We start from the raw sequence: 26,522 nt of genomic DNA on the forward strand, positions 1-26,522 counted from the left end.
AAGACTCTTGAGAGTCCCTTGTACTGCAAGGAGATCCAACCAGTCCATTCTGAAGATCAGCCCTGGGATTTCTTTGGAGGGAATGATGCTGAAGCTGAAACTCCAGTACTTTGGCCACCTCATGTGAAGAGTTGACTCATTGGAAAAGACTCTGATGCTGGGAGGGATTGGGGGCAGGAGGAGAAGGGGATGACAGAGGGCTGGATGGCATCACTGACTCGATGGACGTGAGTCTGAGTGAACTCCGGGAGATGGTGATGGACAGGGAGGCCTGGTGTGCTGCAATTCATGGGGTTGCGAAGAGTTGGACACGACTGAGCAACTGAACTGAACTGAACTGATAAATAAATAGCTTTAACAATTTTTTTTTTAATTTTGCAGAATGGGATTGGGGTGAGAATACACGGGGACAGTGCTGACCCCATAACACTCCCCCTTCTTGAAGACCCTCTACTGACCCTCATCCACGAGTTGATGGGAATGGCCGGCCCAGAAGGGAAACTGCTGGACGGACCAGCAAGAGTCCTTGGGGTCCTGGGACCTCCTTAACGTCCATGAGTAACTAAGAAGCCAGCAGCGACTCATCTCAGCTCTTAGATCATGGGCGTGCGGGGGCTGGGGTCACTGGGACCTCTCAGAGCAGGGCGCCGCCGGCCCTGCAGAGCCTGAGGATCACCAGCAGGGCGTGCCTGTACTCACCCTGGCAGAATTGCAGGGGAGAAAGGACAGAGTCAGGCCCTGGGGAGCGCGTGTGGCCCGCCCGCTCCGGCCGTCCGCACAGGGAGGTGCACCTGCATGCTCAGCTCGGGGCCGGGGGGACCTGGTGACCAGCGGGCACAGAGCCACACGCCAGTGCTCCAGGTGGCAGTTAGAGGCCTGGGAGCAGCCCCAAGGCCACCAGGCCTGGCCAGGTCCCGGGGGCTCAGGTTCCAGCGGCTCATCTCCCAGAGGGGGCGGAGCCCACAGCAGAGCGGGCTGATTCAACAGGAGCACAGCTGTGTCTGCAGACGGTCCTGGACAGAATCGACTTTCCGCAGCCCACCGCTCACTCTCATTGCTGTTCTTCACACGCCACCCGGGAGACAACCCCAGCACACAGCCCGCCACGAGGGGGAGACACACGCCTCCCGGGAGACGACCCCAGAGCACAGCCCCCCACGAAGGGGGGACACACGCCTCCCGGGAGACAACCCCAGCGCACAGCCCCCTGGGAGGGTGGGGGCAGGAGCCCAGGGGCAGGGGAGGGACAGCCGAGGCGACAAGGCCCCCGCCCCCCCGGGGGGCTGCCCTCGGGAAGACAGCACCAGGAGGTGGGGTGGCAGGGTGGGCAGGCAGGCCTCCAGGAGGACCACTCAGGTCAGCGGTCCAGGCTTCCCTCCACGTGGGGCAGGGGCTGGCAGCGGCGAGAGTGTCCTGTCCCAAAGGGAGCGCCCTCAGGCACCTTCCACAGCCAGGCGCGCGGTCGGCAAGGCCAGCACGTGCACGGTCACCCTCTCTGAGGCCCGGCCCCTCCCCTGGCGCCGAGACAGTGCTGTCGAGGCCACTCGAGTTACTTCAGCGGCCCACAGGGAGGGCGTGGCCTCCATCAAACATGCTCGGTGCCACCGCCCCCGACAGCGACGAGCTGCTCGGCCACGGCAGGAAGCCAGGCGCTGAGGCCATGGCCACCACGGTGCTCAGGGACCCAGGCCGGCTCCACGCGCAGCCACTGGGTCCCTTCCTTCCTCCCAGGCAGGGTTCACAGCACCACAGAGAGCCTGCCGCTCTTCCAGGGGACAGACCCAACCTCAGCCTGTACGCCCGCGTCACCCTGGACCCAGCTGGCTCACTGGTAGGACCCCCTGCCCCCAAGCACCAGGCACGTCTCTTGGCACCAGATGCTGTAGCTGGCGGAGCTCTGATTCTGTGTGCCCAACACGGGCCCTGCCCTGCAGGCGTCCAGCTCCAGCCTGGAGGACAGGCCGGGCCCACCGGCCTCCCACAGGGCTTGGCCCAGCATGCCCGCAGCTCCCCAGTGTCATTCCCCTGTGGACGGACAGCTGGCCCAGGTCAGGCTCCCCTCTGCTGGGGGCAGAGCAGCCTCAGGGACAGGACTCCCTGCTGGAACCTCAGGGCAGCCACGGGCCAGGGCCCGACAGTGCAGAACTGACCGCTCCTGCCTTCCGCCGCCCGCCCGCCTGCCCGCGGGACGTGAGCCCACAGCTGTCGCCCTGCCACGCGCCCAGCACCGGGCAAGTCTTCACTCCTGAGCTCCACTGTCTCACCCGGGGCAGCTCGCGGCAGAGGTTCGGCATCCCTGGACCTCCCAGTCAAGACGGTGCCAGCAGCTGGCCCCACCCACGGCCACGCATCCCCTACCCCTGAACACGCGTGACCCAAGGGAGCACAGGACAGCAAGATGCACTTAAAGATCGCTCGTCAACTGATCCAATTTTGTCTTTAAAATGCCTTGAAACAATAAAGAGAGAGACAATTGATCTTCACGCTGGCATTTCCTGACATTTGGCGCATCAAGTGAACACAGGCCGAAACACAAAACCACGGAGCGTTAACCCGTGGAAGGCTGCTCAGCGGCAGAGAATCAGTGCTGTCCACCCTGCCCCGCGGCCGCTCCAACCACCCAGGAGAAGGGACCAGGCCGGGAGCTGATTAGTGCATCAGGGCCCGAGGGCACCGAGGCCAAGACGCAGGTGGACTCGTCCGGGAGGGGCTGGAGCCCCGAACGCAGGCGGGACAGAAGCAGTGAGCTGAGACGCAGCACGTGGACATCCCGCCACACGGCAGGCGCCTCCGTTTCCACCAGGAGGTGGGACGCGCTGGACGACAGGGCCCTGGGGGACAGAGGGCGGGAATCCTTCCGGAACCTTCCCGTTGAGTCCGCCCCCTGGCTTCAGGGCAGAGGGAAGGGCTTCGGGGGGCGGGGGGCAAAGGCGGGTGGGGCACCCCGTCATTCCGTCTCAGGCTCATATGATCAGCGCCCACCCTGACCCGCACACTCAGCCCCACCCTCACCAACGCACTCCCCTTTCGGAACAGGCGGGTACCCGACCCGTGAATCCTCCGTTTCCTACCATCTCCGGCGAAGGCCCTGTCCACCCTGGCCCGCCTGCCCCCATGGGGGTAAGGAGTCCTGAGACAGAAGCACAGGGAGGGCCCGGGGCAGGGGGCAGTGGGGACATCAGAGCAGACAGATGACCCCCACGGGCACCGTCCTTGCCCGTCCCCACTCAGGCCCCGCTGAGCAGCAGTCACAGGGGACGAAAAGAGCCTAGGCAAGCAGAAGCCCCAACGCCAGGCCCTCCCACAGCCAGGACGTGGGGCGCGGGGATGCAGCGGCCACCACGCACGCACTGAGCCCCCGCGGGCCGACTGGGGTTTGCAGACGGGGCCCTGCCCTCGTTCACAGCCTCCCGTAGCTGCAGTCACCACAAATGCACAGGAAGCCGTTTCTCCCCACGAGGCGGGTCACTCATCAACAGACACGCAGCCACTGATGACCTCACCCGAAACGTTTACAGACCTCGGAGCTCCCAAAGGCCCCACGGAGAAGGTCCATGATTTCCGTGGAAGCCCCGTGCTCTGTCCACCAAACGTTAATTGCTCTCCCCACTGAAGAAAAATGAGACCAGGATGCTGACGTTTTGTGCGCCTAAGGGATGTGCCCTCCTCTACGTTGAGAACCACGATGCCAGCTCCCATGTTGGGGAGCTTCCAAGGTCACAGAGCATCTCTGCTCCCACGCTGCTGGGTCACACACCCCAGAGACGGCCGGGCAGCAGGGACCACCCGCCTGGGTGCTTTGCCCCCGCGACCCGCCAACAGCAGGGCTAGGGCCACTCAGCCCTGCACAAGGGCTGCAGTCAGATCTCCAGCCCCGACCCCTCGTCCCTGAATGCCAAACGAAGCAGCCTGGGCTTCTGGGTAAAACAGAACGATCTTCTGGGGAAGCTCGCTGTCAGCTGCTTTATAAGCTGCGCTTATGACCCAGCTGAGGAGCCAGGCAGCGCCACTCCCAGCTCGCCCGCATGCCTGTGGGAGAGGAGGTGCACGCACGGGCACACAGCCGCTCCGGGCCTGAACCCCGACTCCCAAAGGCGGCTTCAGCCACGTGTGCTTGAGCGGGGGATGGTGGGGCCTAGGCCACCCACCCTCCCTGGGCCCCGAGTCCGACTCTGAAACACCCCACTGGGGCTGGGGCGAGCTCAGTGTGCCAGGCACACCTCCAGGGGACAAGACTGCACGTGGGGAGGCTCCTCCCCCAAAAGACCCTACAGAATCTGCTCAGAAAAAGGCAGGGGGAGGGGAGAATCGGGCCCTCGGCACGGGCTCAGACCTCCCTGGCTCTAGCGGGTGGGAGGCAGGGTGCAGGTGCGGGAGGAGGTGGTTCTGGACACCCTATGTGCGCAGCCAGTGGGCGGTGTGCAGGCAGAGGTGGGACGCGGTGCCCTGCTCGACAGATGGCACAGCGAGCTCCCAGAGCTCAGGGCAGGGGTGACATCCACTCTGCAAGGGACCTCCCTCCAGCCAGGGCACCCAGCAACCCTCTAGGACGTTCGTGGCACTGGACGCAACCAGACCGCTGGCCTGGGCCAACTTCACTGAGCTTCTGGGAACTGGACGCAGGAGCCACGCCCATGCCCCGCTCTGCAGGGCCCGCACCGCTGGGCCTTCCTCCTCAAGACACCCCCCCGGGAAATGACGAGTCCCCGGAGACGACACGCGGCAACCACGGATCTGCGCAGAGGGAGGCTCTTGGAGCCTTTTCCGGGGATTTCTGCTGCTGGACGCCCGGGCTGCCTCCTGTGGACGCAGAGTCATTTTCCTGAAATGTCACAACTCCACACACGATTGCCCTGTGCCCACCAGAGCCTCAAAGGTGCTTTATTTAATTTGTTTTCTCTTCTCCTTGCCTTTCCCACTTAGTTCAATTCCCCACATCACACAGCGTTCACAGCCTGGCCCCCATCCATCCCCACGACAGCCAGGCCTGAGTCTGATCCGAGATCAGGGGAGAGCGACTCTCGCCACTCCTCAGAGTTGTGGCCACGCCAACTGCCAGGCTGTGCCGGTTCCCTGGCCCCGGTGAACCTCGAGGTCAGTGAGCAGGGCCCTGAGAGGCTGCAAAAAGTCCCCACCAGCCGCCCAAGTGGCGCCCTCCAGTCCTAACAGGCCAGGAGGGGCAGATGCTGTCCCGCTGGGCACCTCCTCCTGCGCAGCTCAGGGGCCCCCGCCTCCAGGGCAGCTCCTGGCGGCCTCGGGCCCTGGCAGCACCGCCTCCGTTTGGGAAGCAGATGGCACAAATGGCGGGCAGAGGGGCAAGGCCCCTGTGTGAGGTCACTCTGTGGTTTCAGGCCCCTGTCCCCAGCCGGAACTCAGCCATCTATCAGGCCCGCAAGGCTCAGTGACCGCCCAGCACTGGGGTCTAGAGCTATCCCCGGGACGGGCCTTGAGCTCAGGCACTCTCGAGCACTCTCACGGCCCCTGGCTCTTTCCTACCTGCCTCCCCGCACCAGGCGGGCCCCCAGGGGAGCAGCAAGGGAGCAACATTTGCCTGGGGCCTCCCGGAACCATTCCCCAGCCAGAGGTCCCAGCGAAACAGAGGCAGGAAACCTGTGACGGCATCAGCCAGGGACCCGGGCCCCTGCGTCACCTGTCCACGAGGTGAGCGCTGGCGGGGCGCGGGGTTGGACGCTGGCCGCCACCGCCAGGGAAGCCAGGCCTTCTCCCTTTATGTGAATGGTCCGGCTGGCCAGCAGGCTCTCCTGTGCCTGTGTGGACGGTGGCCCCTGAGGAGCCCAGACCCACCGCCTGCATCCACTCCCCGCACTCGGTCACCTGGCCCAGCGCCTGCCTCTCTCTGCACCTCCACATGCCCGAGCAGAGCGGGGGGAAAATGACCTTGTTCTCCTGCTGCCCACCTGGAGGCAGGGCAGGCTGGGCCCCGGGTTCTGCGGGCCGGGCAGAGGCCCTCCCTGCCCAGTATCTCCCAGTGGCCAGGATGGAAGGCCTGGGCAGTCAGGGGGGCTGGCCGGGTCCTCCCCACAGCCCCCGGCGGGACGAGCAAGGCCCGTGGGGTGGGACAAGCAGGGGGCTGAGGGACCACAGGCCAGCCGGCTGCTGTCACCACGCCGCCACCCAGGAGGCAGGGCCTCCTTCCCTCCCTCAGCGGGAAGAAGAGCGGCTCGAGGAGGTTAAGGGGCCAGGGGGCGCAAAGCCTGACCACGGGCCTCCTCACCGCACCCGCGATGGCCCGGGCCCCCCGGGGGCAACGCCGCGCACATTACACGGGCACATGTGGGGTGAAGACGGGCAGGCACTCAGCCCGCCTGGAGCCCCTGGGTCGGGCAAGCACAGAGCCTCTGAGGAACGGGGACTCAGCAGCTGCGGGAACGTGGGTCAGAGAGGCTAAGACACCAGCCCGGGGTCGCACAGTGCCCGGGTGCCCGGCAGCCAGGCTGTCTGATGGTGTGCCTGCCCCTTCCCTAACGCCCCACTCCCCACAGCCATCATGAAGCTCCCAGGGGCCCCCAGGCCACTGTGACGGGAACGCACACCAGCGGCCCAGGTGTCAGCAAGCTTAGCAAGCTGGTGTCGACAGAGCCCAGGCCCCCCGTGACCTACGCCCCCGGCCGCGGGGTCTCAGCCTGCAGGTCAGCGCTGACCACGGGCGGCGCGTCTCAAAGCTTCTCCGCAAACGACCCCGAGAACTAAAGCTAACTCCCTTCTCTCCCCAGGCAGGGGATCACACCTGGGGCCTTCTTGAAAAGACATTTACTTACTTGAAAATCTCTTTCTTCTAGTATTTCTTTCCTCCATCTCACGAGAAAAGCAGCACACACGTACAGGTGGAAATTGGCGAAGCCCTCAGGTTCCGACTGCAAGACAGAACAGAGGAGAAGGTCAGGGTGCGGCCCCCACAGGCCGGCCGGGAACACAGAGCTGGCCAGCCGGCGCGCCGGTACGCAAGGCCTTCGCTCCTGACTCTCGTCTCATTAAAACAAAGACGGTTTTCTCTGATCTGGCGGCCAGCCACAGCGGACGTGCAGGGCAAGCAGGCCCCGTGGCTTTCCTGCACGGATGACGGGCAGCGATGATAGAAGGCCAGTCTCAGGGGCCCCCACTCCACACAGCCCCGTGGGAGGGGGGCCCCCGCTTTCCCCACAGAGGCTGATTTCTTGGCCCCGGCCGGGAGGCAGGCAGCAGAGCAGGCACCCCGCCCGGGCACTGCCTGGCCACGACGCTGACCGCAAGTGTGGACGGCAGGAACGCTGCAAGCCCCTCCTCGGCCGCTGCCTCAGTTCAGACAAACGCCACCCACGTTCGCAGCTAGGGTGCCCAGGGTGCCCCCTGCACTGCGGTGCCATGGCGGCGCGACAGGTGCAAGAGGCTGCTAACAGTTCACTAAGTAAAAAAATTAAATCCGCATAAGATGGCGACACCCTCTGGAAAAAAAATACTAGGTGAGGAAGAAGGATGGGAAACACCAGGGGCACTCAGGGAGGGGCTGGTGTGTTAAATACAGCGCTCAGTCACCTAACGTGACATTCAAACAGAGACCCAAAGAAGGCCATCCGTGCAGACATCGGGGTGGGGGAGGAAGGCAAAGGCCCTGAGGCTCGAGGCTGCCCGGCAGGTTCCAGACACAGCGAGGAGGTCAGGGCGGCTGTCCTGGGCCTCATTCCCCAAGGTCCTGGGCCACACTACCTGGTAGGAAACAAGCTCCTCTTTCCGGCTGCTTCTGTGATACCCTGTTTGTCTTGGATGTTACACATTTTCCTTGTAATATTTATTCTGCTAGAGCTATTCTGAGCGTGGGGAGCTTCCATCAGTTGTGGAAAACCGTCACCCATGCAGCCAGGCAGACATCCACTGCATCCCCCTCCAGCTCTCTGTGTTTCCTCAGAACCTTGCTGCGGTGGGGGTGAGGCCTTTTCCGTGTTCTCCACTTCACTCAACCTCTCTGCTCACAAGCTCCACCCCTCGTCTCTCCAGGAGACGCACTTTCTTCCACTCTGTCTTCCAGTTCACTGGTCATCTCTTCAGCTGGATCACAACTCCTGTCCGACTCATCTGTCACATTTGAAACTTGCGTGGCTTCTCAGGCCGGCTTTGTAAATTGTGAGTTTCCCTCTCCTCCTCCTTTCTCACTCACTGTGTTCCTTTTTCATCACTTTGAACATGTTGAACTTGTTTTCCAGCACATCACAGGTAACTCTGAACTCTGCGGTCTCTGTGGCTCTCTTTCTGCGGCCTGTTCTCTCTGCTGAGTCTCACTCTTGGTAGCCTGCCTCCTCGGATGTTAGGGATTCCCCCTCTCGGAGCTTGTGTGTGATGAAATAAATTTACTGTTAAGGCAGGACAAAAAGTGTCTGACACAAACCCCTCTCTGCCTGGGCCACTGCTCCTCGCCGGCGTGCACTGTGCCCCGACCCGTGAAGCAGACCCCCAGGAGACACGGGCCTCCTGCTCCCCCCAAGAGCAGCTCTCCCCCGGCGCCAGCAAGGCGAGACAGCAAGCCTTAACCCTGTGGGGCTCAGGGTGACCTACCGCTTGCCTCGTACGTGCAGATCTGGAGTAGGCAAACTGTCAATCTGCCATCTGATGTGGAACTCCTTCTCACGAATATCTACTAAGATATACCTGTGCTTTAGCTTCTAATGGGAGGAACAGTCCTCAGAGCTTTCTGAAAGACTGTCTCCCAGGTTATTATCTTCAGGTTGACCTGAATAAAAGGCATGTTAAGTTGCTTCAGTCATGTCTGACTTTGCGACCCCATGGACTGTAGCCCACCAGGCTCCTCTGTCCGTGGCAAGAATACTGGAGTGGGCTGCCATATCCTCCTCCAGGGGATCTTCCCGACCCAGGGACCAAACCCTCATCCCTTATGCCTTCCTGCATTGGCAGGTGGGTTCTTTGCCACGAGCGCCACCTGGGAAGCCCCTTTTTTCTCAGATTGACTATTCACTCGTTTTTTTGTTGACATGTTCTTTGGAACTTCTATCTGTTGGAAGTCTTCGAGATGTGTATCGAAACTGTTTTTCTTTAGGAGGGAAAAAAAAAATTCGTATTTCCTTCTGCCAGAAGCCAAAAGCCCTCGCTATTATCCCAAGACCGGCTTCAACTAAACCTTCAGCCTGAAATACTGTAGACGAGTGAGCAAAATGAACTGGGACTGCAAATCCGTGTGAGTGCAGGGCTGCGCTCGGAGGTCCTGAAGGGAGGTGCTTTCCTTCCTTCTTCCCTAACGACCACGGCCGCGGCCGACAAAGGCGAGCGGCAGCAGCTGCTCGGGCCCTGGACGGGCTCCAGATGAGTCTCCTGCCGGGGGCTCCCCGCCACCAGGCGAAGGCCTGGGAATGACCTGCCAGGTGCCAGCCCCTCACTCGGCGTTCAGGAGGGTGGACTGCAGAGTCTGCGTCCCGTAACACGGGTCCCCAGCCCCGGACTTGGGTCTGTACCTTCAGTCAGCGGCGGCTCTAGGTTCCCGTGTGCAATGAACGCCACGTGCTTGCATCACCCCAGAGCCATCCATCTGGGCCGTGGAAAAATCGTCTTCCACGACGTCAGTCCCCAGTGCCAACACGGTGGGGAACTGCTGCCACGATGTTCCCGAGCTGGCGAGCAGAGCGCAGCCTGAGCCACGCGTTCACGGGAACACCGCGTTCGGGGAAAACGGAGGTTTACAGCTTCACTTAAGTGGATTGTTTGTCTTCAATGACTTGGTAAATTACACTAAAATAGCAATTTAATAAATAAAAATTTCACATCCTAATGGAAAGTGGGCTTCTGCTTTAATGAAGCTTAACCTGGACAATAAATATCACCATCAGCTGCCCGGAGCGGGAGAGGCGAGGAGGCAGCACGTCACACAGCCCACGGCTGGGGCCCCCTCAGAACAGGGGGTCTCCATCATCTTCGGGATCCAGCACCTACAATCGGGGCCTTCCCGACTGGTGTGAAATCAGCCAAGTGGACCGGCCATTTAACAACAAGCCCGGGGGATGCGGGAGCACGCGGCACTCTCCAGGGACCAAGGACATACCCCCGGGAAGCCCCCAGGGCAGGGCTCTCAATGACCACAGTGGGCATCCCCAGCGCCCGCCCCGGGAGCCACAGCGCAGGGGCCATTTCAGAGCCGGTTCTGGGGAGGGTCTGCCCCGGTCCAGGCCTTCCAGCTGCCACGCACTGGTCCAGGCTGCAAACCCTCCTCTTCCACCTCCCCAGGCTCCAGACAACTTGGGAGGAGACAGAAGCCAGGGAACTGGCAAGGCTGCTCAGCAGGAGACGGGACCCACAAGTAGGCCTCGTGAGTGGGAGCTTATGCTGGGATAGGAGGGGCAAAGACGCCACCTTCTCATTTCCTCCTGCAGCCCCAGGGAGAGGCGGACGGGGTGGTGGGGAGTGCCTGCCACAGTCTCAGCCCCCCGTCCCTGTGATCCCGCCACTGTTTGGCTGGAAACCTCCCCCTGTCGGAGATCCGGAGGAAACGGCCCCTCAAGGCATCCAGGGCCCCATCCCACTGGCCAGCGTCCGCCCCAGCTGATCCTCCCTGCCGGCCTGTCCCTGCGCCTGCCACCTGCACCCACAGCCACAGCCCTGGGCCCAGAACCAGCACTCAGGAAAAACTCCTGCGAGCCCAGGTGGCTTCAGAAACCAGGTGAGCCTGGTCTGGACAGTCCTGTCCAAGCCTGGGCTCTGCTCCCGGGGCCCAACTCAACTGGCCCACAGGCAGGGGAGGAGGCCGAGGCGTGGAGGAGGGGAAGGACGTCCGCTGGGACAAGGGCAGAGCTCACTGGTCGACAGGAAGTGCCCCCAACCCGCACGCCATTCCTCCCTGCGGTGGAGGCCACGCTCCAGCCTCCTCGGGCCGCCAGGTGGTCTGCAGAGCACACACTCCAACCCTTTAACAAGCAGGTCAGGGATATTTTCCTCAGGATTCTGATGCTTCTGGTTAATACAACGAGAGAACATTCTGGCAAATCATGTTTCAGATCACTTCAGTGTCACTTGTCTTACTCGCTAATTAAGAAAACGGAGCAGCGCTGATAAGATAGCCAGGGCCAGACGGGATCACACCGCCAGGGGCTCCCGTGAGCGCCACGAAATTCCTGCTTTCTCTTTCACACTTTACCCTGCAAGCCTCACGCATAGAGAAAGTGGCCGGGTTTCTGCTGCTCAGCACCAGGGTGGCGGGGGCTCAGACCACATGCCGCTGGTGACGTCGGGCCGGCAGAACGGCCACAAGGGAGGCCAGGGCTGCGGCTGGGGGGGCAGTGCGCTGTCCATCACCTCTGTGAAAAACAAGCCTGGAAGCAGTCTCCTACCAAATGTTCACCCTCGGAATTCTGAGGCCGGGGAATTCTGGAGGTCAAGGAGAAATACTGCTCCTATAGCAAACACCACATTTAAAAACCATAAACCTCTCTAAGCTGAGGAAAAGACAATTCACAGAAGATCCCAGACGCACTTGGAAATGACCACGTCAGAGCCCCATTCCCATTCTAATCGGATCAGACATCCAAAATCTAATGCTAATGTGGACATCTGTCTTTGGCAGACAAGGGTGGGCAGACCAGCTGGGGAAGAAAGGATTATTTGATAAATGATACTGAAATAGCTGGCTATCCATAAGGAGAGAGTAAAATTAGATCCCTACCTCATGCCATAAGCCCCAATTCAAAGTGGATTACAAAGCAGCCTGCAAAGGCAAACACCTTAAGAACATAAGCATCAATTTAAAAAAAAAACAAAAAAAAAAACAGTAAATTTGACAACAGAAAGTTACAACTTCCGTGTGACAAAGGCGCTGGAATTGCGGTAAAGGTGCATGTCACAGACGCGCAAACCCCATCTGCAGCGCACGCATGACTGACAAAGGACAGGAGCCGCAGCGTGCGTCTTTTTATCAAATCCCCCGATGAGACAGAAGAGGACAGGCTACCTGGTAAGGAAAGCGGGCCAAGGATGTGCACACCCTTGCGTGGTCAGTGAAAACAGGACAAGCTGCTCACACTCACGGGTAAGCAGGGATGTAGAGAGCAAGGTGGGTAGAAGGAAGAAGTCAGCTCCTGTTTTTCAAACGGGCAAAGCCTAGAAACTGTGAAGACTGCAGAGTTCAGGGGAGGACGTGGGCTGAAAGGAATTCTGCACGTGCTGGGGGCAGGGGCGCGCCTCACTGGAGAGCATGTGGTGTCGAGATGGTCACCTCCTGTAACCCAGAAAAGCCCCGTCTTACGCCGGGCACAGCGGGAGCCAGAGGGTGAGAAGACTGAGCGCTGCTGGCAACCGCAAAAGACTCAGAGACAGCTCAGATGTCCTTCAACAGGAGAACGGGTAAGTTATAACACACTCATGCAGCGAAACCATGAAAGGCGAAAGTAAAGGAAATACGACGACATCCACCAACATGAGTAAGTATTAAAAAATAAAGCTGAACACAAGAAGCACGTCGCAAAAGAATACGTGTTTATAAAAAGTTTCAGAATATTCATTAAGAGCATACAAATTGTTTATGGATGTACATGTATGTGGAGAAAATGAAAATAAAAAAAATCACATGTAGAAATTTTATAAAAACCAATTTCAAGGTAGTGGTTATCTCTGGAAAATAAGGAATAAACCCTGAATGGCCTATGTGAAATTAAATTTTTAAATAAGTAATAAACAATCTGAAACAAAAATGATGAACGGTCAGATCTGACACACCTGGGGAGTGAGCACACAGGCGTGCGCTGCATCGTTAGCTGTGCTTCTCTCTACACTTAAGACTTTTAAAATACACACGTAACTAATAAGGACCTACGTGGGCTTCCCCGGCGGTTTGGAGATAAAGAGTCCACCTGCAGTGCAGGAGACGCGCATCCGATCCCTGGGTCGGGAAGATCCCCTGGAGGAGGAAATGGCAGCCCACTCCAGTGTTCTTGCCTGGAGAATCCCATGGACAGAGGAGCCTGGCGGGCTACAGTCCATGGGGACGCAAGAGTCGGACACGACTTAGCAACTGAACAGCAACAAGGCCTCCTGTGCAGCACAGGGAGCTCTGTTCAGTGCTTTGCAACGATCCATATGGGAAAAGAAGCTGACAAAGAGGGGCTGTATGCACAGGTATAACTGGCTCACTGCTGCACAGCGGAGACTAACACCACATCGTACATCACCTAGACTCCAATGAAGAATTTAAAAAGACTTCTGATGATCAAAATAGAAGGAAAACACTGGCGACCGACTGGCAACGGTCCCTTGCAGGGTCACTGGGTGCGGGACCACTGACCTCTGGGGCTCCGGCCCCGCTCGGGGCGTCATCTGGCCGCAGGGTCCCTGCTGTCACTCAGACTCTGCCTCGGAGGCCCTCACCCCTGGATTCTGACCTCCGTCAGCCGGGGCAGGGCCGCGGGCCCGTTTTCACTCCCGGGGAGAAGCCTTGACTTTTGAGAGAAGCTCAGACGAGGAGAATGTAATGCGGTCCAACTGACCCTGGGTCTCTCGGCCCTTCCCCTCTCCCCTAGCCACTGGCTGGAGGCGGAGGATGGACCCAGACACCTCCTAACATTGTGAGTTTTCTTCAAACCGCGTGTCAGGCTCTGCAGTGGATCGAGGTCTGCTTATAAAATGATAGAATGGAAGTTCAAAACGACTACACGATTAGCTAAATGCAAATGAGCTGCGCACGACACACACTTTTTGAAAAGCAGGCAATCAGGCAAAGAAACAGTTTTCCTTCCATTTTTTATAATAGAGAAACGGTGATAAAAGGAACAATTTTTCACCTTTAATTGCATCATTAAACTTTCCTTATAATTTTTGGCCCTGAAATAAAACCGAGTGGCCTTCTGGCACAAGAGATTTTCCCGAGCATGTGTATTTACGTAGATGGATTTCTGAGGCCATTCAAATGACGGGAATTGTTCGCGGTTCTTTGTGCAGATTCAAGAGCAGGAACTTCAGCTGTGCAAGCAAAACCTCCGCGATGACTTCCTTTGAAATATTCATCACTAGGCCAGTGCATTACACAATTACCTACCACGGATGCAGAGCACGGCCATCTTAAAATTCACACCGACACCCGCGTGTGTGGGGCCTGGTTCCGTAATGGAACTGTAAATCACGTTTCATTATGCAGCCGCATCTTGAGGCATAAATGAGCTGGTGCCCATCCAGCCGGCCTCATGGTGACTGATCTATTATCTCTATGTCAATCTCTATTAGCTCTCGCCGGATACTTATTGGCATGTGTCTGTCCACGTCTCAGGGCATTCCCAATGGCTGGGTGACAAAGGTCACGGCCCATCAGATTCATGCCGGGAGTCACTGGCTGGACGCTCCTCCAACACGGAGGGCTGGTCTGGGAAAGGGATGGTGACCCTCCTGCAGCTGCTCTGACGTTATCAATAATTCCCAACTCTGAGGAACATTTTAAAGCTGGAAAAAAAGCATCAACTAACAAAGAATATGAAAAATTCCTTTAAAGTTCCTAATGAATTTAAAAAATTCCACTCCTTGGGTGATGCTGTATCAGGGTTCTCCGGAGAAACAGGACCACAGGATGTGTGTGTGTGTGTGTTGAGATAACATAGCACACGCGAGCACACACACACACACACACACAGATTGACCGTAGAAGCCTGGAAAGACCAAAATCTGCTGGGGAAGTCTAGTGGGCTGGAGACCAGGGGAGAGCTGATGCTATTCAACTGCAAAGGCCTTCCCTTCGGAGGCAAAACGGCTTCGTGCTCCGGGGAGGTTGGCCTTTGTTTCATTCAGGCCTCCCACTGATTGGATGAGGCCCACCCACGCTCTGGAGGGCAGTCCGCTTTATGCTGAGTCCGCTGACTTAAAGGTTACACTCATCCAAGTTATACAGAAACATCCAGAACACTGTTTGACCAAACATCTGGGTATCATGGCCCAGCCTGGTTGACACTCAAAATTAACCGTCACCCAGCTCATGACCCATCAACAGTCGGAAAGGTGTTCTCTAGTGCTACGTTCTTCAGTTCTCCGAAACGACAAACGAGTGGCTTACATATTCAGTTAGTCAAAAGAAAAGTCGACAGTCCCTAAGGAGTTACAAGCTTCTATGGCTCAGAGTCACAAGGGAGGATTTGATCCTTAAATGCAGACAAGGCACACCAGTGAAAACCAGTTAAGAGCCAAACAGTGGCTCTGCTTTAAATACGCTGGCACAGCCCCCCAGCACAGGCACTGGAGCAGACCGCATGACACTCGGCCCCCTGGGGCACGGACCGCCCGTCACCTCCCGGAGAGGCTGGGGGAGGGGGAGCCACACGTTCATGCATCGCGAGTGCCGCGCTGCCTGCTGCAAGCGCGTCTCCTTTATGGATGAAATCAAAGACGTTGTTTGAATGCTGCTGTCAAAACCCCATGGATACACAAGCTCTGCAGGACTGCGGGGCCAGAGCCAGCACCACACAGTCAGTGACTCGGCTGCCCGAGCTAGGGGCCCCACCCCCAAACGTAAACACCACACCCCTGACGGCCTGGCGTCTTCCTGAGGCCGAGGATGACTGCAGGTCTGCGGGCACCACCTTCCAGGCCTTTCTGCTACGCTGTCCAGCCTGAGGGTCTGTGCTGCTGTTGAACATTTGTCAAGGACATTCTTGGCAAATTAAAAGGGAAAAGATCCTGCTGTGGGTCCTGATTATTTTTTCTTTGAAGCAAGAAATGACACGACACCAGTCAACAACTCAAAGCTTCAGTTCTCTCTGTAGACGGAACTGAGCCAGGAGAGCAGAAAGAGAGGGACTGAGCTACAGCTTCTGGTGAACAAGCCAGGCTCCCATCACAGCCCTGCGAGGATGCACAGCACTGCCCGTTGCTGGACCAGCAGGCCAGCATGCCTGGCCATCCCCAGGCATGGCCAGGAGAGTGAGGGCGGCACACCCTGCCTGTCTGGCAAGCATGCTCAGAACCGGTGCCTACACCCCCACCACAGCCTAGCCCTGCCTCCCCCCAGGTCTCTCCAGAGGCACCTCCCCACTCTTGGGGCTTCGGAGGCCCCCCATCTTGGCCTCCCTTCCCTGCCCCATCCCATGGCCTCCCTTGGCTGACTCTGAGGCCTGTGCGGTCTCCTTCCAGGGCTCACTGCCGAGTCCCCACCACACATCAGGACACACGTGTGCAGCTCGCTCCTTAGAAGGCCTCCCCTGCTGAAGACACGGGTCCACGGGGACCCCTCTGCCTTCCAAGACAGGGCAGTGGGCCCGCCCCAGCTCCCACCCGGCCTTGGCTGCCATGGGCTCATCTATGTGGGGCAGAGCGCATGTCTACTGTCTGGGGTGAGGGTGGCATTTGACAGACACGGCACCAAGTTCTGCACCTGGACAGAGCCCGAGAACGAAGCTGACACCCCAGTACCTGTCTCACTGAGAGCCCGAGTGTGAACCCTGTTAAAGACAGACAGACAGCTCAGCTCCCGGTGAACCTCAGGCTCCTCCGTGAGAAGTGAGTGCTGGGCCAGCAGACACGTTGGCTCAGGACGTCAGGACAGGCCTCAGGGTTTGCACTGCAGGGGCAGGATCCTAAGGGAGCGAGGGCCACACACGCACTTCCAGAAGAGGAGGGTCTCTGGCGCCCGCCTCTGTCAGCATGCCCGCATGGCTGGCGGCCTCATGAGGGGGTCTCTGTAAACTCTTGTTCTGCAGTAAACGAATGAGGTGGATTCCCAGAGCAGAGCAGTCGTGGCCTGCAGACCCCGCGGGGCCTGTGTCCACCTGGACAGGGGCAGACCACTCATTTGCTACAACAAAGCACTAAAGGACATGGATTTGGGCCGAAATGTCGGGCTTTCCGCCTCCTGGACTGGGGTCCCGGGGGTTACTCAGCCAGGGGACTACGGGAGCAGACGGTGGTGGGGAGGTGTGCGTGGCACAGCCTCTGGTGGTGTCAGCCGAGATGGGAGGGTGTGAGCTCGTCCTGAGAAATCACGATGTCTGGCTGGCACAGAGCTCCCTGCAGGCGGCAGCCAGGCCTCACGTCCCCGCGTCTTCACGCTGCTCAGTGCTCCCTGCAGGCGGCAGCCGGGACTCACGTCCCCGCGTCTTCACGCTGCTCAGTGCTTGGCACCAGGAAATGTGCCTCCAGGTGGACAAGGCTCAGATGGACCAACAGATGTCCGCTCTGAGCACGATGCAGAAGCAGAACCCCAGTCTCCTGGTCCCCGGCCCAGACTCTTCATTCTTAACCAGCTCCCAGGAGGCTGTCACAGAGTCAGGTCTGAGAGCCGCCTGCACTGTGAACTTCTGGGGACAAGGACCCACCCTGCCCTCTCCTGGGTCTCCCGCGGGAGCTGGCCCAGAGCTTCTACACACAGCGGCATTCAGAAAATGACCAAAACACTGATTAAGGGAAGGAAGGCCGTGTTCCCGTTCCCAGTTATGGACAAAGCTTGTCAGCTCCCAATGACCGAACATTCAAAAGGCCTCAAGCACCAATGTGCAGCCAAGACTTAAACCAGGAGTGAAGACTGCTAGTTGTATCCGACTCTTTGCGACCCCATGGACTAAACAGTCCATGGAATTCTCCAGGCCAGAATACTGGAGTGGGTAACCTTTCCCTTCTCCAGGGGACCTTCCCCACCAAGTAATCAAAGCTGAGTCTCCTGCATTGCAGGCAAATTCTTTATCAGCTGAGCTACCAGGGAAAGCCAAGAATACTAGAGAGGGTAGCCTATTCCTTCTCCAGGGGATCTTCCTGATCCAGGAATCAAACCCAGGTCTCCCATATTGCAGGTGGGTTCTTTACCAGCTGAGTTAACAAGGGAAGCCCAGGATTTACACCAGCCCCCTTGCAAATAAGGCTGCGAATAAGACTGTTATTGCTTCGAAACTAATTTGAGCAGAAAGAATCCACATTCACCTAACAGCCATTCTCTAGGGAATTCCCAGATTTGGCAGAAAACACTGACAATAGAGAAAAGAACCTCCTGTGAGCTAAACAAGAAGTACACAGGAACCATCCCTTGTGTTTACCAGGTGATGTATGGGCAACCTTCAGAGGCGAGCTGGTGAGGGTTTAATTTAGAATCATGATGACCTCACAGACTCCGACATTATCTGGTGAGTTTTAATCCACTGCCGTCACAATATTTCCCGATGTTCAATCTGCCCATTTCCGACCCCTTTAAATTGGGCTTCCGAGCAGTCTAGGAGAGGTCCCAGCACTCTATAGGATGAGATGCTGCAGAGTCTTCTAGAACATTCCTGCCTGACCCTGAGGAGCCTCCTTCCTTGTCACAGGAAATGATATAGAGGCTCCCAGCTGGGGGTGGGGGAGGCGCCAGGGGGGCCGTGTCTGCTTCCCCGGGGTTCGTCGCTGGACCCAATAATCGGTGGAGGAAGTCAGAAGAAGGGATTTTACTGCTTTTAAAGAGAACACATCACAGGTTCATACTGAGTCTTGACTTATATTTAAGATTCCAGCGCTTTTCCTTCTTTGATTTTATGCTTGATTCTCTTTCCTCTTAGGTGTAAAATCTTATTTCCTATAACATTATCATAATTACTTATTTGCTTTACCCTAATGTATGTATTTATGTGTAATGTGTGTACATAAGCAATAGTTTCCAGATAGCACTAATGTTAACACTAACAATCTGATTGCCAAGTAGAGTTTTTAAATTTTTTGGCAATTGTTTTTGTGTTTGAGATGTATGCTTCGAGGGCTGAGCATGCAAACTGCTCGAGTCTCCTTGAAGTCATTTTTCTCTGTGTCACTGGGGCCACCAACCAGAGATACAGCGAGGTCCATTTTTTACATCTTAATTTTGTCCATGCTTTTTAAGGCCCACTTGCTTGGAGTTTTGTAATTGTGAAAAGCAGAACGTGATGCCACAGTAAAGACCTCAACCGAGCTGCGTTTGGAAAAGTCGGGTGGCACACTTGCCCCCAAACACCGCCCCTCCTCCCCCGAAGTCACACCTTTCCCACTGCGTCTGGCTTACCTTTTCACTGACTTTTCTCTTTTGTCTGCAATATAGGTAAATGCACGTGTGCTCACAAAAACCTGTGTGTCTGTCTGTCTGTCCATGTGTCTGTTCATACTTCCTCAACCAACTGACCAACAAGAGGCGGAGCCCACGCAGTCTGTGCCTTTTCCCTGCCGTTAACGATGCGGCCACGAGCCCTGCAGCCACACGCAGGAAGTGCACACCCCTGCGCCCACCGTGAGGAGCCGTGTGCCAGCCCCCAAGCATCAGTCGAGCTGCCCGGGCTGAGGGACGCCCGCGGGGCTGCGGGCCCTTTACGATCACAGGCAGCCCTCTAACGGGTAGGCCCCGTGGACACCGTGTTGTTTTTCCTTTGCTTGTCTTCTGGATTGTTCCTGGGCCAGCAGGTAAGAGCCCGTGTTGCTGGTGAGAGCAGCGGTCAGCCCCTGGGTGTTCTTACCAGCCCAGCTGCTGACCTGCTGCAGCCTGCCCTCCCCTCCCTGCCGTCTGCCCGCCCATCCTACCAGCTTCCCGGGCCCAACTAGCGGCTGACGGCTCCCCTTGGGCGGGCGCTGGAGGACCTCGCCCCTTGTACAAACACGACTCCACCCACACAGGCGGCACCAGTAGTCAAGAACCCGCCTGCCAACGCAGGAGACGTTAAGAGATGTGGGTTTGACTGCTGGGTTTGGAAGATGCCCTGGAGGAGGGCATGGCAACCCACTCCAGTGTTCTTGCCTGGAGAATCCCACGGACAGAGGAGCCTGGCAGGCTAGGGTCCATAGGGTCACAAGAGTCGGACACGACTGAAGCGACTTGGCATGCACACACGCGCGTGTACAGCTGGTGCTAGTGGTAAAGAACCCGCCTGCCGATACAGGAGATGTAAGAGATGTGGGTTCCGTCCCTGGGTCCCCGCCTGCCGATACAGGAGATGTAAGAGATGTGGGTTTGGTCCCTGGGTTGGGAAGATCCCCTGGAGGAGGGCACGGCAACCCACTCCAGTGTTCTTGCCTGGAGAATCCCACGGACAGAGGAGCCTGGCGGTCTGCAGTCCACGGGGTCAGACACAACTGAGTGATTAAACAACAAACACGAGCATTACGGCATACACACCAGACGCTCAGGGGGACAAGGGCCTCGGGGGCTGTTTTCTCACTAAACCATTTGTTTTGAGATAACTGTAGACTGACACTCAGGCACAAGAAATAATACGGATAATAATAACTACAGAGATTCCCCTGTCCCCGCTACCTAGTTAGGGGCGGCCCTTCTGATCTGCAGAAAAGGAGGCTGATGAGCTCCCTGGCCTGGGCCCCAGCCCCTCACCCGGGGCAGAAGGGCGGAGGGTCACGGACACGTCACGCTCGCCAGACGCCCCACACTTGGCACTGGTGTGCTGAAAACATTCAACCTGGGGTACGTATGACTTTATCCTCACTGTGTAAATGAAGATTCACACGCTTTGCACATTCACCAGGGCACACCTGAGTGGAGGCGGGATGCACACAGCCCTGTGACTTCCTCTAAACAGAGTCCAGCTATTCTCCCTTCTCTGGGTTCCTGGTAAGTAAAGATTAACTCAACAGTAAAAATTATACCGTTCGGATCCTTGGCCATTATTTTTTTCTGTTTGGTAACTGGTACACTGATAAGAGAGAATTAAAGCTCTCCATTACAACTGTAACTTTCTATCAGATCCTGGCTTTATGTTTTCTTATCTCCGTGACTTAGGACATATATTTTGAATATTATTTTACTGCAATAAAATGGCCATCTTTAATTAACTCAACACAATTTCCCTTAGTCTTCTTAATCTTATCATTCCTGTTTTGCTTCTGCTTGAGTTTCGATTGGCAGAGCTTTGCCCAGCATTTTATTTCTAATCCTTCTATGTCCCCAAAGGAAGAACAAATGCTAGGAAGGAAAATTCAAGCAAAATCTGACAAATATACTTTAAGATTACATGAATGAAATATTCATGGAATCTCTGGGTATTTAAAATAATATTTTTGGTGCTCAATTTTACTTTTTGGAAAAACTTCATTCATGACCAACCAAATACTTTCATATTTTGCTATTTTTAGTAAAACTGGTTAGCTAAATTGTTTAACTAAATATTGAATTAATACAAAATATGTCTTAAATACATGGGAATAAAAGCATACCAGCAGAACAAGAATTCTTGGGCTTACCATCCACTGCTGGAGAGAAAAACTAAGCGCTCAGTGCGGAAGCTTCCCCACAGCCAGCCCAGCCCTCTGCTTGAGGCTGCAGCCCTTGGAGGGTAGATGCCATCCCCGACTGTGTTTATCGGTTCCTCGACTTCCTGTATCTTGGCACAACTGTTTCCTTCTGGATCTGAACTTTAGATAAATGTAACACAAAGTGTGTGAACCAAGGACTCTTACTTCATCAACACCGTGTCCCTGGGACTTGCCTGGTGGCCCAGTGGCTAAGATCTGTCCTCCCAGTGTAAGGGCCCAGGTTCAATTCCTGGTCAGGGAGCCAGATCGCACGTGCCACAGCCAAAAATTCACACACTGCAACTAAAGATCCCACATGCAGAAACAACAACAACAAAAATCCCACGTGCCACGAGGATGGAAGATGCCTTGCGCTGCAACCAAGGTGGAGCCAAATAAAACACAAACACCACGTCCCTGAGATAACGGCTGCTGCTTCACAGGCTGCAGGTCACTGCTGGTTTCCGTCGCCGCAACGAGGCTCCAGTCTCTTCATCCACACTACTGCCGACGGGTCTTTAGTCTCCTCCCTTTCCTGCTACTACAAATCAGTACCGCTGGAAAGCCTGTGCACACCCAAGAGTCTTTCTAGACCACTCTGTTCTCCAGAACCAGGGAGGGCCACCCCAGCACCCCTGACCCAAGAGGCGGCTGGGAGGGGCCCAGCAATCTGCACGTCTCGCAGCTCCCAGCACCGCTGCAGCTGCTGGCCAAGGGCACTGTGAGGACCTCTGCGCCGTGCAGAATTCTGTGCAGTGATGGGAGGGCCTTACGTCTGCACAGCCTAGTCGGCAGCTATCGGCCGCAGGGGAGCCCTGAGTACTTGAAAGGTGGCTGGTGGAACTAGGGAACTGAATGTTTCAGTTCTTTAAATTCTAAATAATATTCATTTAAATGGCCACATGTGGCTCGTGACAGTGCAGCTCTGAGTGCAAATAACCCAGGAGTGGAACACCTGGGGGAGAAGAATGTGTTTCTTCCAACTTTCCCAGGAAAAGGCAAATTAGTTTTTGAAGAGTTTTTACTAGTTTACGCGGTGTATATGACGGTTCTCACCGCTCTACAGCCTCATTCCTCCCTAAAGTGTGATATTTTATCTTTCACACTTAAGCAGAAGGTCCTTAAACCTTCCCTGGTAACAGGCACGCACACACACAGCTGGGCAGGAGGGTCCTGGGGTGGACGGGGGCTGCTGCTGAGCACCCCAATCCCGAGGACTCTGCCCTCTGGGGACACCTGACTTATTCAGATGGCTCTCCCCTTCACCTCCCTGCCTGCAGTGGACATTTCCTTCTGTCCCAAGAACTTGGTAAGGCCTCAAAACTGAAGCTCAAGCTCAAAAGATTAAAAAAGCATGATTTCAGGAACTGCTCTGGCGGTCCAATGGTTAAGACTCTGCACTTCCACTGCAGGGGGAGCGCGTTCGGTCCCTGGTCAGGGAACTAAGGTCTCGGATGCTGCAAGACGAGCCAGGAAAACGATGTCAGCATCCCCTCACTCTGGTTTCGTGTTTTAACTCTGATTTGGTTTTGTTTATGATTTGGGGGATTTTTTTAATATTTCTAGCTAGTATTTTAAAATTTTCATTGACTGTTTTGGGTGTATAATTTACATAAGGAGAAAAACAGAAGCCTAAAAATACCGTCTGATGAGTTTTGATGAGTAAATGCACTGGGGGAATCAACATCCCTGGGAATAAAGAACGTGCCCTTCCAGGAGTCCTGCCAAGGCCAGGGCAGGCAGAGGAACCCGCTGGAGGGAGCCGCCTCCCTGCTGGCCCATTTGGCCAGGTCTGAGACGCACCTAAATGAACGCAGCAGCATGCGCTCTTGTGCCTGGCTTTCACCGGGAACACAGCGCTTTCGATTCATCCTCCTCATCACTGAAACCACTCCCCCGTATGAACTTGTTACCCACCTCCTGCTGATACTGGAGCTGTTTCCAGTCTGGGCTGCCGTGAACAAAGCCGCTCTGACCACTCTCCTACAAGTTGTGTGTATGTGTGTGTGTGTGTGTGCGTGTGTGTAAAACATCAGTGTTCGTTTCCCCATGTAAAGACCTGGGAATGGAGCCACTGGGTCAGAGGGCAGATATATGTTTAGCTTTATAAGAAACTGCCACTCTTCCTGATGGCATTACCATTTAATATTCCACCAGCCGAGAGGAAGAGTTCACGTACTTGCCAGTATTTAGTGTTGCCAGATCTTTTCAATTTAGGCACTCTGGTGAGTGTGCAGTGGTGTCTCACGGGGGTCTGATTTGTATTTCTCTGATGACTAATGATGTTGAGGACTTTTTCAAGTGTTATTGGCTATTCATCTATCTTCTGTTGTCAAATGTCTGAGTCTTTTGTCCATTTTTTAATTGAGCTATTTGTCTTTGTAATATCGAGCCATGGGAATTTTTGTGCGCCCTAGATAGGAGTCCTTTGTCAAATACGTGCATGATAAACATTTCCTTCCAGTGCGTCTCTTCCTGTTCTGGACTCTCCCTGGTTCCACTGATCTATTATCCAGCCTCATGTCAACACCACACTGTCCTGATTACTGCAGCTTTATGGTGTGCCTTGAAATCAAGACGCTCAGCCCTCCATCTTAGTTCCCCTTCAACAAAATGCTGTGAATTCTGCAATCTTAGGTCCTATGCACCTCCAGATACATTTTAGAGTAAACTTCTTAGTTTCTACAAAAAAGCTTGGTAGAATGTGATTCAGAGTGCCCTGACTCTCACATCAATTTGGGGAGAATGAATACCTTAACAATGTCTTTCAGCTTGTAAACATGGTGTATTTATTTCATCAAGTATTTCAACTTCTCTCAGCAATGTTTTGCAATTTTTAGTGTAAAAATCTTAAGTGTCACTAGTTAAAATTAAACCTAAGGACTTGAATGAATTTCATGTTAGCATAAGTGGTACTGGTCTCTAAACTTCACCTTCTAATTTTTCATTGTGAATACACAGATATTGTTGATTTTTGCATATTAATTCCATATCCAGCATCTTTAGTCATTCTCCTTCCTCTTTATCCTCTCCTCCTTCTCCTTCTTTTGTCAGACTCTTTAGGATTTTCTACATATGCAGTCCCTAAGGACTTTTAGTTTCCAATCATTATGCTTTTTATTTCACTTTCATTCTTGACTGCCCTGGTTAGACCTTCAAGTACAATACTGAATAAAAGTGGTGAGAGGAAATATTCCTGCCTTTTCTCAACTTAGGGGGACGCATTTGACAACTTTACCATTAACATGAGGTAAGCTGCAAGATTTTTAGATGCCCTTTATCATCGAGGACACTTTCCTCTATTTCTAGTTTAGTGAGAGTTTTCTTAGTGAGTGGGTGTTCAATTTTGTCAAATGCTTTTTCTGCATGTTTTGACATGATCATCTAATTTTCCCCCTTATCCTGGTACTGTGTTCGATTACATTGATTTTTTTATCGTTACACCAACTCTGCATGCCTGCAATAAAATCCCCTTGATTGTGATGTACCATTATTTTGATAATTTACTTGATTCAATTTGCTAAGGCTCTGTCGAAGATTGCTGCAACGTTTGTTACTTAAGGTATCAGTTTATAATTTCTGTTCTTACAATGTCCTTCTCTCATTTTGGTATCTGAGTTATGCTGACTAATAAAAAGAGCTGAGAAGTGTTCTTTCTTCCTCTACACTCTGAATCTCTGTAAGATTGCTATTATTTCTTCCTCAGGTATTTGAAAGTTCACCAGTGAAGTCATCTGGGCCTGCAGCTGTAGGAAGGTTTTCAATTACAAAAGCCATTTCTTAAATGAACACGGGGCTTTTCAGGCTTCTTATTTCTTCCTGTGATCCTTCGGGAATCTGTCCGTTTCCTCTAGGTGGCTAATGTTACTGTCATGAAGTTGTTAATAACATCCCCTCATTATTTTTAAGTATCTGTAGGATGTGTAGTGATGTCTCCTCTTCTTCACCATAGTGGTCTCTCATCTGCTCTTTTTTTTTCTTCTTTTTTTTCCTTCATCTTGATTAGCCTAGCTGGAGATTTTTCAGTGTTGCTGAACTTTTTATTAAACCCACTTTCTATTTTTATTTCCTCTACTGTTGGCCCATCTTCTATTGTATTGATTTTTGCCCTTTTCATTCTGATTTCCTTCCTTCTGCTTACCTGGCAATTAATTTCCTCTTCTTTTTCAAGATTCTGAAGGCAGAAACGAAAATGACTGATGTTAGATGTTTCTTCTTTCCTGACGGGCACACTGACAGCAAGGTGGCAGCTCTCTGAGCACCGCTTTAGGTGCACAGACTCAGATGCTACATTTGTATTATTCATTCAGTTAAAGCATTATCTGATTTCCTTCTGATTTCTTTGACTCAAGGATTCCTTAGTGAGTATGCTAATTCTCGCAAATTTGGAGAATTCTAGACATCACTCTTACAGCTTTCTAACTTAATTCTATCATGGTCAGATAACACACTCTGTACAATTTCAATTCTTTAAAATTTTCAGACTTATTTTACAGCCCAGGAAATAAACTACTGTGGTTATTGGCCACTGTGTACTTGAGAAGAATGTGGTTAGATATCCCAACTCACTGGATTATTAACAAACCCCAGAAAATTACCTGATGATATTTCTATCTATCTCCTGTATCTTTACAGATTTGGGGCCTATTTTATCAATCACTGGGACAGAACAATCAAAACCTCCAGCTACAGTTATGTCGGGTGTCGCAGGGATATTAACAGCCGTTAGTACCTTTCTGCGGTAACGGCTCCGTTTACAGGCTCCCACATTATGAAGCTGCTGTCATTTAAGTGCTAAGTGCTGCCCTGAGTAGAAAGTTAACAGGGAAGAGCGTCCTTTCCTCCACCCCCACCCGAGAGCCTAGCCTGAGACAGAGGTGTGTGTGGCTGTCTCTGGCTCACCCTTCGTCCAAGAGTCTGGCCTGTCAGTCTGGCTGCACCTAAGTGCCCGGCTCTGCACTCCCGACCTGCGAGGGCCACAGACTCCATCTGCCCCAAGTGTCTGCTCAGATCCAAGCCTAGAGACTGGCAGAGCCCCCTCCCCGCCTCCCCTCTATTGTTACCTGGGCCTCTGGGATGTCTCTGCTATCCTGCTGGGGTCCTGCACGTACAGGTCTGTCTTTGATAGACAATCAGCATTTCTGGGTGATCTGAGGATCCTGAGATCTGCGGGTCATGTGACACGCCATATTTCAAATTCCTGTTGTTGCTGTTTGGGCTTCCCAAGTGATGCAAGTGGTAAAGAACCCGCCTGCCAATGCAGGAGACGTGAGAGACGTGGGTTCAATCCCTGAGTCAGGAAGATCCCCTGGAGGCCACGACAACCCACTCCA

At 54.7% G+C, this 26,522-nt stretch overlaps 1 protein-coding gene across 2 annotated transcripts in view; it reads right to left on the reverse strand.

Annotated features, from left to right (window-relative positions):
* Window positions 1-26,522, reverse strand: part of TBC1D22A (TBC1 domain family member 22A) — a 259,570-nt gene that overhangs the window by 17,248 nt on the left and 215,800 nt on the right. For both annotated transcript variants that reach the window (XM_055561649.1, XM_055561589.1), the window contains one exon: window positions 6,780-6,875. In XM_055561649.1, coding sequence (XP_055417624.1) covers window positions 6,780-6,875 — 96 coding nt within the window. The remainder of the gene's footprint in view (window positions 1-6,779; window positions 6,876-26,522) is intronic.

This window comes from Bubalus kerabau, chromosome 1 (genome assembly GCF_029407905.1).
Source record: "Bubalus kerabau isolate K-KA32 ecotype Philippines breed swamp buffalo chromosome 1, PCC_UOA_SB_1v2, whole genome shotgun sequence".
Taxonomy (NCBI): domain Eukaryota; kingdom Metazoa; phylum Chordata; class Mammalia; order Artiodactyla; family Bovidae; genus Bubalus; species Bubalus kerabau.